The 14239-nt window shown below is 69.9% G+C and overlaps 1 protein-coding gene across 1 annotated transcript; it reads left to right on the forward strand.

Annotated features, from left to right (window-relative positions):
- Positions 1 to 2236: 2236 nt before the first annotated feature.
- On the forward strand, positions 2237 to 13854 carry POLRMT (RNA polymerase mitochondrial). Its single transcript, XM_072722081.1, has 21 exons — positions 2237 to 2385; positions 2725 to 2823; positions 4649 to 5250; positions 7438 to 7568; positions 7679 to 7871; positions 8441 to 8590; positions 8734 to 8898; positions 8978 to 9148; positions 9320 to 9544; positions 9732 to 10520; positions 10805 to 10927; positions 11190 to 11312; positions 11551 to 11730; positions 11853 to 11939; positions 12020 to 12133; positions 12215 to 12267; positions 12379 to 12477; positions 13160 to 13232; positions 13360 to 13451; positions 13539 to 13609; positions 13694 to 13854. Exons 1-21 carry the CDS (start codon positions 2298 to 2300, stop codon positions 13741 to 13743), a joined length of 3678 nt encoding a protein of 1225 aa, XP_072578182.1. The 5' UTR covers positions 2237 to 2297; the 3' UTR covers positions 13744 to 13854.
- The last annotated feature ends 385 nt before the right edge of the window (positions 13855 to 14239 follow it).

The raw sequence follows: 14239 nt of genomic DNA on the forward strand, positions 1-14239 counted from the left end.
CCGGGGTCATGGCCTGAGCCAAGGCAGGCGCCCCACCGAGAGCCCTTGGTTCCAGCCCACGGGTGCTTTTTTTTTTTTAAAGATTTTTATTTATTTATTTATGATAGTCACAGAGAGAGAGAGAGAGATAGGCAGAGACACAGGCAGAGGGAGAAGCAGGCTCCATTCACCGGGAGCCCGACGTGGGATTCAATCCCGGGTCTCCAGGATCGCGCCCTGGGCCAAAAGCAGGCGCCAAACCGCTGCGCCATCCAGGGATCCCAGCCCACGGGTGCTGATGCTGCGCGTCGGGCGGGTCTCCAGGAATGTGAGAATGCGCTTCTGTCGTCGAGGGCACTGGGTGTGTGGTAATTCATTTACTTTTTAAGCGATCTATTTATTTTGAGAGAGACAGAGACAGAGCGCAGAGGGAGAGGGAGAAGCAGACACCCCGCTAAACAGAGCCTGCCATGGGGCTCGATCCCATGACCCTGGGCTCATGGGACCCCGAGACCACGATCGGAGCCCAAACCAAGAGTCAGACGCTCAAGCCACTGAGCCCGCAGGCGCCCCGGCTCGTGGCAACCTCGCACAGGCAGCGCCGGGATCCGGCCTCCTCTCTATCTGCCTTTCTCTGCCTTATTTTTTTTTTTTAAGTTTTTTTTTCTATTTTTTTAAATTTAAAGATTTTATTTATTCATTCACGAAAGACACAGGCAGACAGAGAGAGGCAGAGACCCAGGGCGAGGGAGAAGCAGGCTCCGTGCAGGGAGCCCCACACGGGACTCGAACCCGGGACCCCGGGGCCACTTGAATTATCATTCACCTTTTTCCTAAGTTTTACAAGGAAACTCGGTGTCACCGTCAGGAGCGGGGAGCCCCGCGGGGACTCGCTGGCGATGAGCCGTGTTAGGAGGGAACCGTGCGGCGGGGCCTGGGGCGCGGGGGGGGCGGGCGGGCAGCCTCCCGGGCTCCAGCGGGAGCAGGGGTCCCGGGCGTCTAGGCCTCGGGGGGCCCAGGGCCCAGGGCGCTCCCAGGAGTGAGTCAGACCCGAGGTCAAGGCCCCGGGCGCTGCAGAGGCCGCGGCTGGCACATTCCCCGCCGCTGGGATCATGAGGCCCAGCCCCGCGTGGGCAGCCGCGTCTGGAATGTGCTGTGGAGGGACCGCGCGGTCCAGGGGCTGGCCCTTGCACCCTGGGCGACCGGTGCCCACGCCTGCGGACCCGGGTTGCCGCCCCGGGGTCCGCCCCCGCCGCCCGGGCTCCGCCCCTAGGCCCCGCCCCCACCCAGGCCCCGCCCTTCGCAACCTCCCGGGCTCCGCCCCCGCCCCAGGCTCCGCCCCCGTCGCCCTCCACCACCTCCCGGACTCCACCCCCCGCCCCAGGCCCCGCCCTTCGCAACCTCCCGGGCTCCGCCCCCGCCCCAGGCTCCGCCCCCCAGGCTTCGCCCCCGTCGCCCTCCACCACCTCCCGGGCTCCACCCCCCGCCCCAGGCCCCGCCCTTCGCAACCTCCCGGACTCCGCCCCCGCCTAGGCTCCGCCCCCTCCACAACTTCCCGGGCTCCGCCCCCAAACCAGGCCCCGCCCTTTGCCACCTCCCGGGCTCCGCCCCCAGGCTCCGCCCCCGTTCCCCCAGGCTCCCCCCCGCCCCCCGCCGCCTCGGCCACGCACCCCGGACGCGCCTCGGGGCCTCTGCACCCGCCGCGGGGCTGCCGGCGCGGCCACTGCACATGCGCCTCCGCCGCCCACCGCTCCCCGGCTCCCGCCCCGCCCGCGCCGGAGCGGGGTCACGCCGGGGGCCGCGCTGGGAGCCTCCGGGTGCCGGGTCGTCTGGTCCGTCCGTCCTCGCGTCCGTCCAGGCGGCCGGTGTGCGGGCGGGGCGGGCGACGAAGACGCCCAGCCGGCCCGGCTCGGGTCCGCAGCTGCCCACGCTGGCCTCCCCCGCGGTACGTGGCTCGCGGCTCGCGCCCCAGAGTCGACGGCGGAGCCTGGAAATCGCAGACCGGAATCGCTCAACCGCACGGGCCCAAACAAACGTGGCTTCCGGGTCCTCCCGGAGCGGGCTTCCCGTCACGCGGTTACCCAAGCAACAGCTTTGTCCCGCCCCTCCGAGACAGACGGAAGAGCCAATCAGAGAGCTCCCCCGGCGCATGCCTCCGAGGCTCCGCGGCCCCGCTGCTCCCTGGGAATTGTGGTTCCGGCGGCCTCCTCCCGCGGCGTGGTCCCGTCACAGCCGCCGTAGGCCGCGGGACTACAACTCCCGGCAGGTGCGGGCGGCGCAGGCGCACTGCGGGCGGCGCGGGCGGCGCGGCGGGCGGCATGTCGGCGCTGCGCTGGGGCCACGGTGCGTCCGGCCTCCGGAGGGCCCTGTGGCCCGCGGGCCGCCCCGGCCTCGCCGCCGAGGAAGGTAACGCGGGGAGCCCCGGGCGCGCCGCCGCGGCCTTCGCCCCAGGCCCCGGGAGCTAGCGCCCACGCCTGCCCGGGGGCCCGGGGCCCTGTTCTGGGGACCCCCCCCCCCCGAGCGCGCCTCGCCCCCCGGGCCCCCCCGACGGGGCCGTTTGACGCCTGCAGCCGCCGACCCCGCCCTCGGGGCCCGGGGCGCTTGACCCCTGCGCCGCGCCTGCAGCTTGGGGGACGCGAGCTCGGGGCCCCGTGACCCTTGGCCTCCGGGCTTCTTCCCCGCGTGGGGCCGCGGACCCCTGACCTGCGAGGACCCGCCCCCGCAGCCTCCGCGTGTCGCCCACAGGGACCCTCCGTGGCGTCGGGGGCCGCGGGGCGAGCTCGTCCGCCAGCCCCCGCGAGCAGGACCGCCGGAAGGACTGGGGCCTCGCGGAGCTGCTGGAGGGTGAGCGCGACCCCCGGGGCCTCCTCGAGGGCGGCTGGGCCGCCAGGACCCGAACCCCGAACCCCGGACCGACCGTGCGCCCCGGCTGGCTCCTGGGCCGGGGCTCCTGCAGGGGCGGGGCGGGGCGGGGCGGGGGGTGGGGGTCGGGGCGTTCTCCGTCTTCCTGACCTGGAAGGACCCCTGGAAGCACCGGGCAGCGCTGGCGCCTCCAGAGGAGGCGGGGGCCTGTGCCTCCCAGACCCGGCCCAGCACGGCCCAGCCCGGCCCAGCCAGGCCTGGGGTGGAGGCGCCTCTAAAACGAGAACCGCGGCTTCAGGAGAATCCAAACGTGCAGAAGCAGAGCGACACCCTCCCCGGTCAGCGGCCTTTTCTCTCTCACCTGCTCCCTGATGTCCTTAAAGCAAAGACTAGGCCGCGTGTCGTTAGCCCTAGGAAGGTTCTGGAGGTCTGAATCTGGAAGTCCTGTTAGTCTGCAGCCCCCGCACCCCACCCCCCCAGGACCGAGGTCCCTGTGGCCTGTGCCACGGCCCTGCTCCAGCCTGTGGCCTCAGCACATGTCCCGGGTGCTGGCACACACGGAGGGCCAAGGTCACCCTGACTTCCCATTCCGCTTCGGCAAATCTTTGCTGAGCCCCTGTTCTGTGAGCGAGACCGGCTCCCCAGTCGGCTGCAGCCCCGTGGGAGAGGCACGGTGGGTCCTTGAGAGCAGTCGCAGAGTTCACGCATGGCCCTGAAATCAGTATCGGGTGCCTTCGTGGTTCCTTGGGAGGACCGTGGTGTGACACGCCTGCCCCCCGCCGAGGGAGGCCCAGGTCGCACGCTGTCCTCTTGTTATCTCTTGTTTCACCCGTACTGCAGGCGGGTGCCCTCTCCAAGGTACGTTCAGTGCTGCCAGGTCGTTTTAACTTAAACGGTCTGTTCCTTGGAGGGAGAGCACAGGAGCGGTGGGGAGGGGCAGAGGGAGAGGGAATCTCAAGCAGACTCCTCGCCGAGCGCGGAGCTGACGTGGGGTCCGATCTCACAACCCTCAGGTTACCACCTGAGCCGAAATCAAGGGTCGGACTCTCAGCAGGCTAAGCTACCCAGGCACCCTGTTTTTGCATTTTTGCACTTTTGTTGGTGATTTTGGTGTTCGGAGCGGCCCCTAAGCACAGTGGCGTTTTGTGGTGTTCTGCGCTCAGGAAGGCGGTGAGGTGCCTCTTGAGAAAATAGGTGTTTGTTTGGGAGTGAGCTGCAGTGCTGTTGGCTGTGGCTTCGGCGGTCGCGAATTAAGAGTACGTGTGAAGTAAGGTGTCTCCAACAGAAAGACCTAGAACGAGGCCCGGTGTCGATGCGCTTGGGACTCCCGCCAGCTATACAGTGGCTATGCCAAGGGCCAGCACCGGAACCTTTGCCCAACCACGCAGAGGCATCAGGCACAGCATGTGCAAAGGCCCTGAGGCCATTGGGGCTGCAGCAGAGTGCACCGCGAGGGTTCCAGGCACCTGGATGGATTTGAAGGCAGAGGCGCACCCTCGAGGGCGTGCTGACAGGATGGATGTGGACGGAGAGAGGCCTGACGACCCTGGGTTTCTGGCTGAGCACCTGAGAGGGCGGCCCTGCCGAGGAGGGAGATGTGGAGGAGCAGGCTTTGGGGGGACCCCAGCAGCTTGTTGGGGAGTTGGGCTGGAGAGGCTCAGGCAGACAGGTGCTGAGTGGGTGCGTGTGCCTGAACATCGGGGCGCCCGAGGCAGTTGTCATCAGAGACATGGAGCCGAAGCCTCAGGAGCAGGGGCCGCGCCCCTCGGGTGGACGCCCCTGACGCCCCTGCCCTTTGCTCCCACAGTGCTCGAGGCGCGGGTGCGGCAGCTGCAGGCCGAGTGCGTGTCCGAGGTGACGGTGAAGAGGGTCAGCGTGGCCCGGCCGCGGGCACCCGGGAAGGCCCCCGGGAAGGCCCAGCGCAGGGCCGAGGGCGCGGCCGGGCGGACGAGCGGCCGCTGGGCCCAGAAACTGGACGAGGAGAAGTGGACGCTGCAGAAGCGCAAGCAGCGGCTGGATGTGAAGCTGCAGGGGCATGTGCAGCCGGAGGCGTGTGAGCGCGCCCTGCGGGTGCTGCCCCACCTGCTGGACGCCGGGCTGGCCTGCAACCTGGAGCCCGGGGAGCCCCGGGCGCCCCACAGCCGCCGGGAGGAGCAGCTGGCGCACCTGCTGCACGAGACCCCGCACGAGCCGAGCCGCAAGGCCGAGCAGGCCCCCCAGGCCGGGGCCGCCTCGGCGCGCTTGGAGGTCCAGCAGCACCGGCTCCTGGCCTTCCTGGACTGCTGCCTGCGCACCGGCCACCTGCCGCTCGCCCACCACGTGCTGGTCACGCACCACGGCCGGGCCCGGCAGCAGCAGCAGCTCACGCTGGCCATGTACAACGTCGTCCTGCTGGGCTGGGCCCGCAAGGTGAGCGGGGCCCGGGGGGTGTCGGCGGGGCTCCCGTCCCCTCCACCGCGGCGGCGCCACTGGGTCCCCGCAGCCCGCGTCCGAGCGCTGCTCTGGCCGCCGTGGCCGCCTTGACGGTTCTCGGGCGCAGCGGGCGTGGCCCTCGGGGGAAGTGCCAACGGCCAAGGGAAGGAAGAAATCTCCGGTTCTGGCGTTTTCCTCCTGGCGCCAGGGCTGCCGGACCCTGGAGGCCTCCCCCCTCCTTCCGCGTGGTGACTCCGGAGGGCAGGGCGGGTCTTTCTGTCAGGACGCTTCCTTCCGTCTCGCACATGGGCACGTGGGCGCTGGTGGCCGCGCGCGTCCCTCGGGCTCTGCTCCCGCGCACCGTGTCCCTGCGAGCGCCCCTGACCTCCCCTGTGTGCTCGGGACAGTGTTGCGTCCAGGGGGCCCCTCCTCCGTGCTGTGCGCCTGCAGGCCCGCCAAGGAGGCAGTGGTGAGGACGCAGGTGCGGGCACAGGAGGGTGGGCTCCCTGGACTCCGTGCTGCAGCCCCGTGGCCCGGGCGGCAGGCCCAGGAGCCACCGAGACTCCTACGTCTGCATCGGACTCTGACGGGCCGCGATGGGCCGCGGAGATGCCCGGTGCCCACGACTGGCCGTCACAGGCGGTTTCTGGCCCACACTTGTCCCTCGGGATGCACAGAGGGGTCGTGCCCTCCGTGCAAGGTCACAGCCGTCCAGGTCCCCCAGGAAGGAGCCCTGTTTTAGCGGGACGTTCCTGCCAAGAGCCCCTGCGAGAGCTTCCTGTGGCCCCTGCCACAAGTGATCGCGGTCTGGGTGGTTCCAGGCATTAGAGATTTCTTATTTTGTTTTTTTCATGTATACGTTCTACTAATTTATTCTTGAGAGACAGAGACAGGGACAGAGACAGAGACACAGGCAGAGGGAGAAGCAGGCTCCCTGCAGGGAGCCAGATGCAGGACTTGATCCCGGGACCCCGGGGTCACGCCCTCAGTTGAAGGCAGACGCCCCAACGCTGAGCCACCCTCCACGGAGGGTCCTTCCTGCTCCTCCCACTCCTGGAGGTGTGGCCACGTCCCTCCAGGTCTGCCTCCTGCCTCCGAGGTCACGCGGCCACCTCGCCATGTGCACATGGCCTCATCCTCACTGGTTACGGCAACAAAGACCCCGTTTCCAGCAGAGGTGGGGGTGTCACTAGTCCACCCGCTGCAGCCCCCCCAATACGCACGGACTCCGCAGCCGTCATTGGCTCTGTGAGTCCTTGTTTCTGGGCGGCCCACGTGTGTGATGGGCTTGGCTGTCCCCAGACCCTGGTGTGGGTCCCGTCTGCTGCGTGTCCCCCGTTGGCCTGCAGCGCTCTCACCTCCCGAGTTTCCCATCTGTAAAGTATGGAACCTATTGGATTCTCGGAGAGACTGACGGAGCTGACTTAGGGCTCTGACCACACGTGTTGAGGACTGGGCGAGAGGGCACGCGAACTTCAGAAGGGCGTGTTCTCGTGTCGGTGGCCTTACTTCGTGAACGTGGGATTGACGGCGGCGCCCGGTAGAACTCCGACCCTTGTAAACGCTCCTCGTGCACACCGGCTGCGCATGGCCCCTGGGAGTGGCCGTGCGTGCTGGTGACTCGGCAGCCCGTCCAGGGTGGCCGGGACAAGCCCCTCAGAACCCGGTTGCTGGCGCCGTGGTCTCTGGCGGTGGCACCCCTGAGATGCGGGCAGCGGGACCGGGGTGGGACGCGGCACTTCATGGTCTCCAGAGGCCCTGGGGCGGCACTGCTAGGCCCCCTGTGTGCAGGGGCGTTGGCCGCTCCCCCGGCACGGTGCCGACGTGCACGCCGCTCACACGAGGCAGGGGTCTTGGGGGAACGGATGGCCCAGGTGCTGGCGTGACGGGACCGCGGATCAGAGACCGACACGCGCGGGGTTCTCTGCGGAGCGCTGGGGAGCCTCTCGCAGCGAGGCTGACGTCATGCATGTTCTTGTCCACGAGAGCAAGGTGTTAACACGGTGCCCTCGGAAGCCAGCCCCTGCCCCTGCCGCCGTGTCCCCGCGGGCAGCGCCGCCCTCGGAGGGCGCTCGGGGCGCCGTCTGGCTAGCTCGTCTTCCTGCCTGACTTGTTGGCCGTGGAGAGAGGTCCCGAGGGGGCAGGCCGGCCCCCCCAGGCCCTCACCCAGCCTGGTCTCCCCAGGGTTCCTACAAAGAGCTGCTGCACGTGTTCTTCATGGTGAAAGACGCGGGCCTCACCCCAGACCTGTTGTCCTACGCGGCTGCCCTGCAGTGCATGGGACGCCTGGACCAGAGCACCGCCACCATCCAGAGGTGGGTGGGCACCAGGGCCGACCCGCGGCGACGGGGGAAGCGTCCAGGCTGGCCCTGCCGGGAGCCCGCCCCCCGCCCCCCGCGGCCACCTGGCATTGGGTCCCCCGCAGGTGCCTGGACCAGATGGGCCAGGACAGGCTGAAGCTGAAGGAGCTGTTCACCTCCGTGCCGCTGTGCCAGGAGGAGCGGGCCCTGGTTCTGAGGGCGGTGCGCAAGGTGCAGCCCAACTTCAGGCCCCCGCCGCCACCCCAGTGCCCGCCCCAGGTCAACACCTCGCCGCTGCTCCGGGAGATCTACGCCACGGTGAGCAGGCCCAGCGGGGTCTCTGGGGGCCTGGGCCCGTCCCCGTCCTCCTCTCAGAGCCCCCCACCTCCCGGGGGCGCCCTCCCCGCTCCTTAGAGGCCGGCCCAGCCAGACTGGGCACGTCCGGGTGCCCAGCGGGGCCCTGACCCTGTGGACGCCGGGAGGGGCACAGCTGTGCTGCTCCAGGCAGAGCCGGCGGCCAGGGCCCAAGCCTGCGTGGCCTGGAGCCCCAGGCGGGCACACGCCGCCCCACAGGCCCTCTTCGGGGTTCTCGTGTCGGTCGTGCTGTTTTTAATCGATCTGTTGTTGGGTGGGTCATGAGTTCACACGGTCCCGAGTTTGAAAAGAAAATACCAGCATCCGGGGACTTGAACTGTCTCTCCGGGCTGCCCGGCCCCTGCCCGCGGAAGCCAGGCCAGCACTGGGTGCTGCTCCGTGCCCTGCTTCCCTGCAGCCACACGGACGGGCGGTTTTCAGATGTGGCCCTGCTGGGGCAGGTGGGTGGGGGGCACGGAAGGCGGGGCGGGCAGCGGCTCTCGGCCTCACCGCCTGCCTGTCGGCGCCCACAGAGCGACCCCGTGTCGTACCCGAAGCTGCACCTGCCCCTGGAGAAGCTGCAGAGCCTCTTCCAAGAGCAGCTGCGCGTGGAGATGGCCACCACTGTGCCCGTGGAGTCCGTGGAGAAGGCCCGGGTGCTGACCAAGGAGGTCCTGCAGGCGGTGAGGCCCTGGCTGGGGTAGGCTGCGTGCCCACCTGGCCCCGCGGCTCAGGGTGCCCCTTCCAGGGTGCCTGTGAGCTCGGGTCCCTGTCCCCGGGGGCCTAGAGCACGTGTGGTGGTGACTCCTGCATCCGTCCCCTGCAGCGGGACACCCTGAAGCAGCTGCGCGCCGAGTGGGCACAGGCGCTGTGCCTGGGGCTGCAGGACATGAAGGCCAGCGAGGCCCGCGCCGCCCGCACGGGCCGCCCCTCGCTCTTCCCGTTCCTGTGCGTGCTGACCGAGAAGGAGATGGCCGAGCTGCTGCTGCAGGTGGGGCCCGGGGGACGTCGGGGTCGGGGGGGGGGGGGGGGGCGGGGGGCGGGGCTGGGGCTCACAGTGCCGCCCCCAGACCTTGCAGGTGCTGCCCCCGCAGGGAGAGTCGCTCCTCTCCCTGGCACAGCAGCTGGGCATGCGCGTCTTCAACCGGCACATGGTGCAGAGGAAGCAGCTCAGCAGCCAGGTGCAGGCTCTGCAGCAGCGCTACTACCGCTACCTGCACCTGCTGGCCTCAGACACCCAGGTGAGGCCTGGCACCTGGGCGTCCCTGCTCCCCTCCCTCCCTGGGGCAGCTGGGTCTGCCCCCGGGCCCCGCCCCCTTGTGCCAGGATGGCTGTCGCCCTGCCCTGGGGGTGGCCGGGGGCAGTAAGCTCTGGGCCCAGCCCCCCAGGGCTTGACCCACTGTCCCCCCCAGGTGGCGGCACCCCACCTGCCCCGGCAGTACTGGGAGGCTCTGGGGCCACCTGAGGCCCCCCACGAGCAGCCCTGGCCCTTGCCGGTGCTGGTGGAGCTGGGCAAGAGGCTGGCCGAGCTGCTGGTGGAGACCGTGCGGATACCGGGCAGCCTGGCCGCCCCGCAGGGCGCCTGCACGCTCATCCCCGTGCTGTACCACGTGTACTCCTTCCGCAGCTTCCGCCAGGTAGGCTGCTTCAGGGTGCGTCGGGGACCGGAGAGGAGGCTGGGGACCCCCGGGCCACGGCGGGGCCTGTTGAAATCACGGCCTCGGGGCTGGGGTGCCCGACGGGACGCTGGGCGGTGTCCGCTTGCTGTGCGTCCTTGGGCACGACCGGGCCCTGGAGCTACGTTTGCCTCTGCCTCGTCCCCAGATCGGGATCCTGAAGCCGCACCCCGCCTTCACAGAGCTGTTGGCCGCCGCCGCAGAGCACACGCTGATCTTCGAGGCGGCCGAGGTGCCCATGCTGTGCCCACCGCTGCCCTGGACGTCACCGCACACGGGCGCCTTCCTGCTCAGCCCCACCAAGCTCATGCGCTCGTTGGAGGGCACCATGCAGCACCAGCGCCTGCTGGACAGCTGCCCGCCCGCTGAGCTGCACGGCGCGCTGGACGCCCTCACGCAGCTGGGCAACTGCGCCTGGCGCGTTAACGGCCGCGTGCTGGACCTGGTCCTGGAGCTCTTCGCCGCCAAGGGCTGCCCCCGCCTGGGCGTGCCGGCCCCGCCCTCTGAGGCGCCGCGGCCGCCCGAGGGCCGCCTGCCCCCCGACGCTTCGCCCGCGCAGAAGGCCGAGGTGCGGCGGGAGCTGGCCCGCTGCCTGAAGGTGGCCCGGGAGATGCACAGCCTGCGCTCCGACGCGCTCTACCGCCTCTCGCTGGCCCAGCACCTGCGGCACCGCGTCTTCTGGCTGCCGCACAACATGGACTTCCGCGGCCGCACCTACCCCTGCCCGCCGCACTTCAACCACCTGGGCAGTGACCTGGCACGCGCCCTGCTAGAGTTTGCCCAGGGCCGCCCGCTCGGCCCCCACGGCCTCGACTGGCTCAAGATCCACCTGGTGAACCTCACGGGGCTCAAGAAGCACGAGCCGCTGCAGGCGCGCCTGGTCTTCGCCGACGAGGTGATGGACGACATCCTGGACTCTGCCGACCGGCCCATGACGGTAGGGGGGGAGGGGGCGGCCGGGGCCCTGTGCCCTTCTGACAGCCCCGAGCCGTGCCTGGAGCAGGTGGCCCTACCCCCCTCCCCAGCCCCCCGTCGGCTGGCCCTGGGCTCCTGGCCTTGTCCTTCCTTTCGGTCATCCTGAGTCCCCTTCCCAGGCCCTTCCCAGGCCCTTCCCCGTCCCCTCGTCGCTCTCTGGGGGCTGCTCCCGTCTCCGTCACCCCCCGCCGCCCCGGGGGCTCTGTCCTGGGCCGCTGGCCCGAGCCCCACTGTGCCCTCTCTCAGGGCCGGAAGTGGTGGATGGAGGTGGACGAGCCCTGGCAAGCCCTGGCTTGCTGCATGGAGATCGCTCGAGCCGTGCGCTCCCCCGACCCCACGGCCTTCGTGTCTCATTTCCCGGTTCACCAGGTGAGCGGCTGGGGACCCTGGTGTGGGGAGCCTGGCACGGCGGGCTCGGCTAGAGGAGCTGTGTGTGTGTGGCTCCTGCAGACCCCACCTGTGTCTCCTGGTGTCCCCGTGAGGGGCCCGGCCAGCCTTGCTGTCCTGCCTCTCGGCTTTTGGGTCCGGCGTCGGGTGGTGCGTGCTGCGCCCTGGGGAGCCCTGGAGCTGTGGCTCATTCCCGGGGTCCCTGTCACCAGCCCTGCCCGGGCCCCTCTCTCCCGTCGGCCAGGACGGCTCCTGTAACGGCCTCCAGCACTACGCCGCCCTGGGCCGCGACAGCATCGGCGCAGCCTCGGTCAACCTGCTGCCCTCGGACTTCCCGCAGGACGTGTACAGCGGGGTGGCTGCACAGGTGGGCGCCACGTCCCCCACCTCCGTCCGCAGAACCCACTGGCATCTCCGTCCCCCGACCGCCTGCGTTGGCGGAGCCCGTGGTCTCTGTCCCCCCGTGAGGGGGCCGGGCGGTCAGGGTGGGCTTCCCTGAGCGAGGTGTCAGAGGAGGGAAGCTGGAGCCTTTGGGAAGAAGAGGGGCCTCGCAGGGGAGCTGCCGGGTCTGCACACCCACCTGCTGACCCCAGACGCCCGCCCAGGTCGAGGTGTTCCGCAGGCAGGACGCCCAGCGGGGCGTGCGGGTCGCCCAGGTGCTCGAGGGCTTCATCAGCCGCAAGGTGGTCAAGCAAACGGTGATGACCGTGGTGTACGGGGTCACCCGCTACGGGGGCCGCCTGCAGATCGAGAGGCGCCTGCGGGAGCTCAGCAACTTCCCCCAGGTGCGCCCGCTGCCCCTCACTCCCGACCCCTGGCGGCGGGGCAGCAGGTGGCCCGAGGTGGGGTGGGGAGGCCGTCCTGGCTCTGCCCCCCAGTGCCCGGCTGACCACCCTGCTCCCTCCAGGAGTTCGTGTGGGAGGCTTCCCACTACCTGGTGCGCCAGGTGTTCAACAGCCTCCAGGAGATGTTCTCGGGTACCCGGGCCATCCAGGTGTGTCCTCCTGTCCCCTCCCTGGGCCCACCAGGCCGCCCGACTGGGCCCCGCCCTGAGCCCCTGCCCTGCGTCCACAGCACTGGCTGACCGAGAGCGCCCGGCTCATCGCGCAGACGGGCTCGGCCGTGGAGTGGGTGACACCCCTGGGCGTCCCCATCATCCAGCCCTATCAGCGGGACTCCAAAGTGATGGTACGTCCACCCCCGCCCCCCTGCTTGTTGGGTGGGACTCACGACCCTCCCCTCCCTGACCCTCCCCTCCCGACCCTGCAGATTGGTGGTGGCATCCAGAGCCTCACGTTCAGCAATAGTGGGGACACGACCCAGTGAGTGCTGGGGGGTGCCGGGGGGGGGGGTTGCCAGCCAGGGGGCGGCGAGCCTGGCCGAGGGACTGCCCCAGGTCGGCCCCCAGGCGCCCCTGCGTCCTGTGTCCCCAGGAAGCCTAACACGCTGAAGCAGAAGAACGGCTTCCCCCCGAACTTCATCCACTCGCTGGACTCCTCGCACATGATGCTCACAGCCCTGCACTGCTACAGGTGGGCCCTGAGTCTGGCGTGCCTCGCAGGCCGTGTGCCCCCACCCCCCCCGCACCTGTTCGTCAGCTGCTGCGTGCGGGCCCTGGTCTGGGTGTTGGGGACACAGTGGGGGCCCGTGGAGTGACGAGGGGAGGTTGTGAGGCCAGGTCGGACAGGGTCAGGACCCTAACTGTGTGGCGTGTTGGACCTGGTGTCCAGAAAAGGATTGTGTGAGCCTGTGCAAAGGCCCTGCGGTGGTGAGGTGTGACGGGGGGGGGGGGGGGGGGGGAGTGGGCTGGGCCTGGAGGGAGGGCGAGGCTGCTCTCAGTGACCCGTTTCTAGGTCCCACCCAGGTGAGTGCTGGCTGTGGACAGCTCTGACAACTGGGGGGCGCCCTTGTGAGGGGAGGTATAGGCATCCGGGTTTGTCCTGAGCAACTTGGGGGCAGCCAGCGGGGCAGTAGAGAGGCCTGGGGTTTGGGGTCACGTCCATCCGTCAGTTCCCTGTGGGTGCCCAGGGCCCTGGCGGGGGGGTGCCTGTGGCAGCAGGGGCGGGGGCAGCGCACGGCCCCAGTGTTCTCCCTTAGGGAACTTTGCACCTACGCTGTGAGCCTGAGAGCAGCGAGGACACGGGGGGGGGGGGGGGGGGGGGGGGGAGTGGGGGGGCGGCCCTCCCCTCACAGGAGACCCTGACGCTGCCGTAGGAAGGGCCTGACCTTCGTGTCCGTGCACGACTGCTTCTGGACCCACGCGGCTGACGTGGCGGTCATGAACCAGGTGAGTCTGGTGGCCGCAGGCACCTGTCGGCCTCCATCCCGCCACCACGGCGGGGCAGGGCAGGGGGCGTGACCCCACCTGACCTCAGAGGCCCACGCCCAGTCCCCCCCCCCGTCCCCTCCCCCAGGTGTGCCGCGAGCAGTTTGTCCACCTGCACAGCCAGCCCATCCTGCACAACCTGTCCAGGTTCCTGGTGAAGCGATTCTGTTGCAGCTCCAGGTGAAGTACCCCCGGCCCCGACCCTGCCCCGGCCCCCACCCGCCCCACCCACCCCCTGGGCCTCACGCCCGCCCGGCCTTGCTCCAGGTCCCTGAAGCACCCTAAGAACTCGTGGATTAGCAAGCTGCAGGACACGCTGAAGGCGGTGCCGGAGACAGGTGAGCGGGGCCGGGAGTGCACGCTGGGGTGCCCCTGCCCACGGCCTCCCGCGACGCCCGGTGTACACGCGCTCTGCTCCGCAGGGGCCTTCGACCTGGAGCAGGTGAAGCACTCCACTTACTTCTTCAGCTGACGCAGCCTGCGGCGGTCCCCAGCCAGGTCCCAGGCGGGTCCCCAGGCAGGCGCCGCGCGGGAGCCCGCCCTGTACCATAGTGTAAATAAAGCTCTGTTGCCACCCGTGGGACCGAGTGTCTTCCGTCGCTCTTGGGGCACCTGCGTGCCCGGATGGCGCCGAGAATCAGAGGCCGGCAGGCTGGACGCCAATGCTGTCGTTTATTGCGTGGAATGGGGCGTGGGGTTAGGGGCGTGGGGCGCGGCGGGCGCTGCTGCCTCGGCTCGTCAGTACATTCATCTCGACGGTGGCCCGGCCTCGCCCTGCGCCCCGGCGCCACGGGGCCTGTCAGGCCCTGGACACCGGGCTCGGAGGGGCTGGGTGTGCCCGCCCCAGGGAGGTCAGCACGGACGCGCGCGGACGGGCCGGGCCGGTTATTGCGTGAGCGATGGGGGCAGCAGGAAGCCGGCGGCCGAGTATTGCACTTAAAAAACAGAATCCTCCGGGGGCGGGCGGG

Source organism: Vulpes vulpes, chromosome 9 (genome assembly GCF_048418805.1).
Source record: "Vulpes vulpes isolate BD-2025 chromosome 9, VulVul3, whole genome shotgun sequence".
In the NCBI taxonomy this organism is placed as follows: Eukaryota; Metazoa; Chordata; class Mammalia; order Carnivora; family Canidae; genus Vulpes; species Vulpes vulpes.

Coding starts and splice junctions, on each gene's coding strand:
- POLRMT (XM_072722081.1), top strand. CDS start 2,298: ATGTCGGCGCTGCGCTGGGGCCACGGTGCGTCCGGCCTCCGGAGGGCC. Junction 11,313..11,550: donor ACAGCGGGGTGGCTGCACAG/GTGGGCGCCACG, acceptor ACGCCCGCCCAG/GTCGAGGTGTTCCGCAGGCA. Junction 12,268..12,378: donor AATAGTGGGGACACGACCCA/GTGAGTGCTGGG, acceptor CTGTGTCCCCAG/GAAGCCTAACACGCTGAAGC.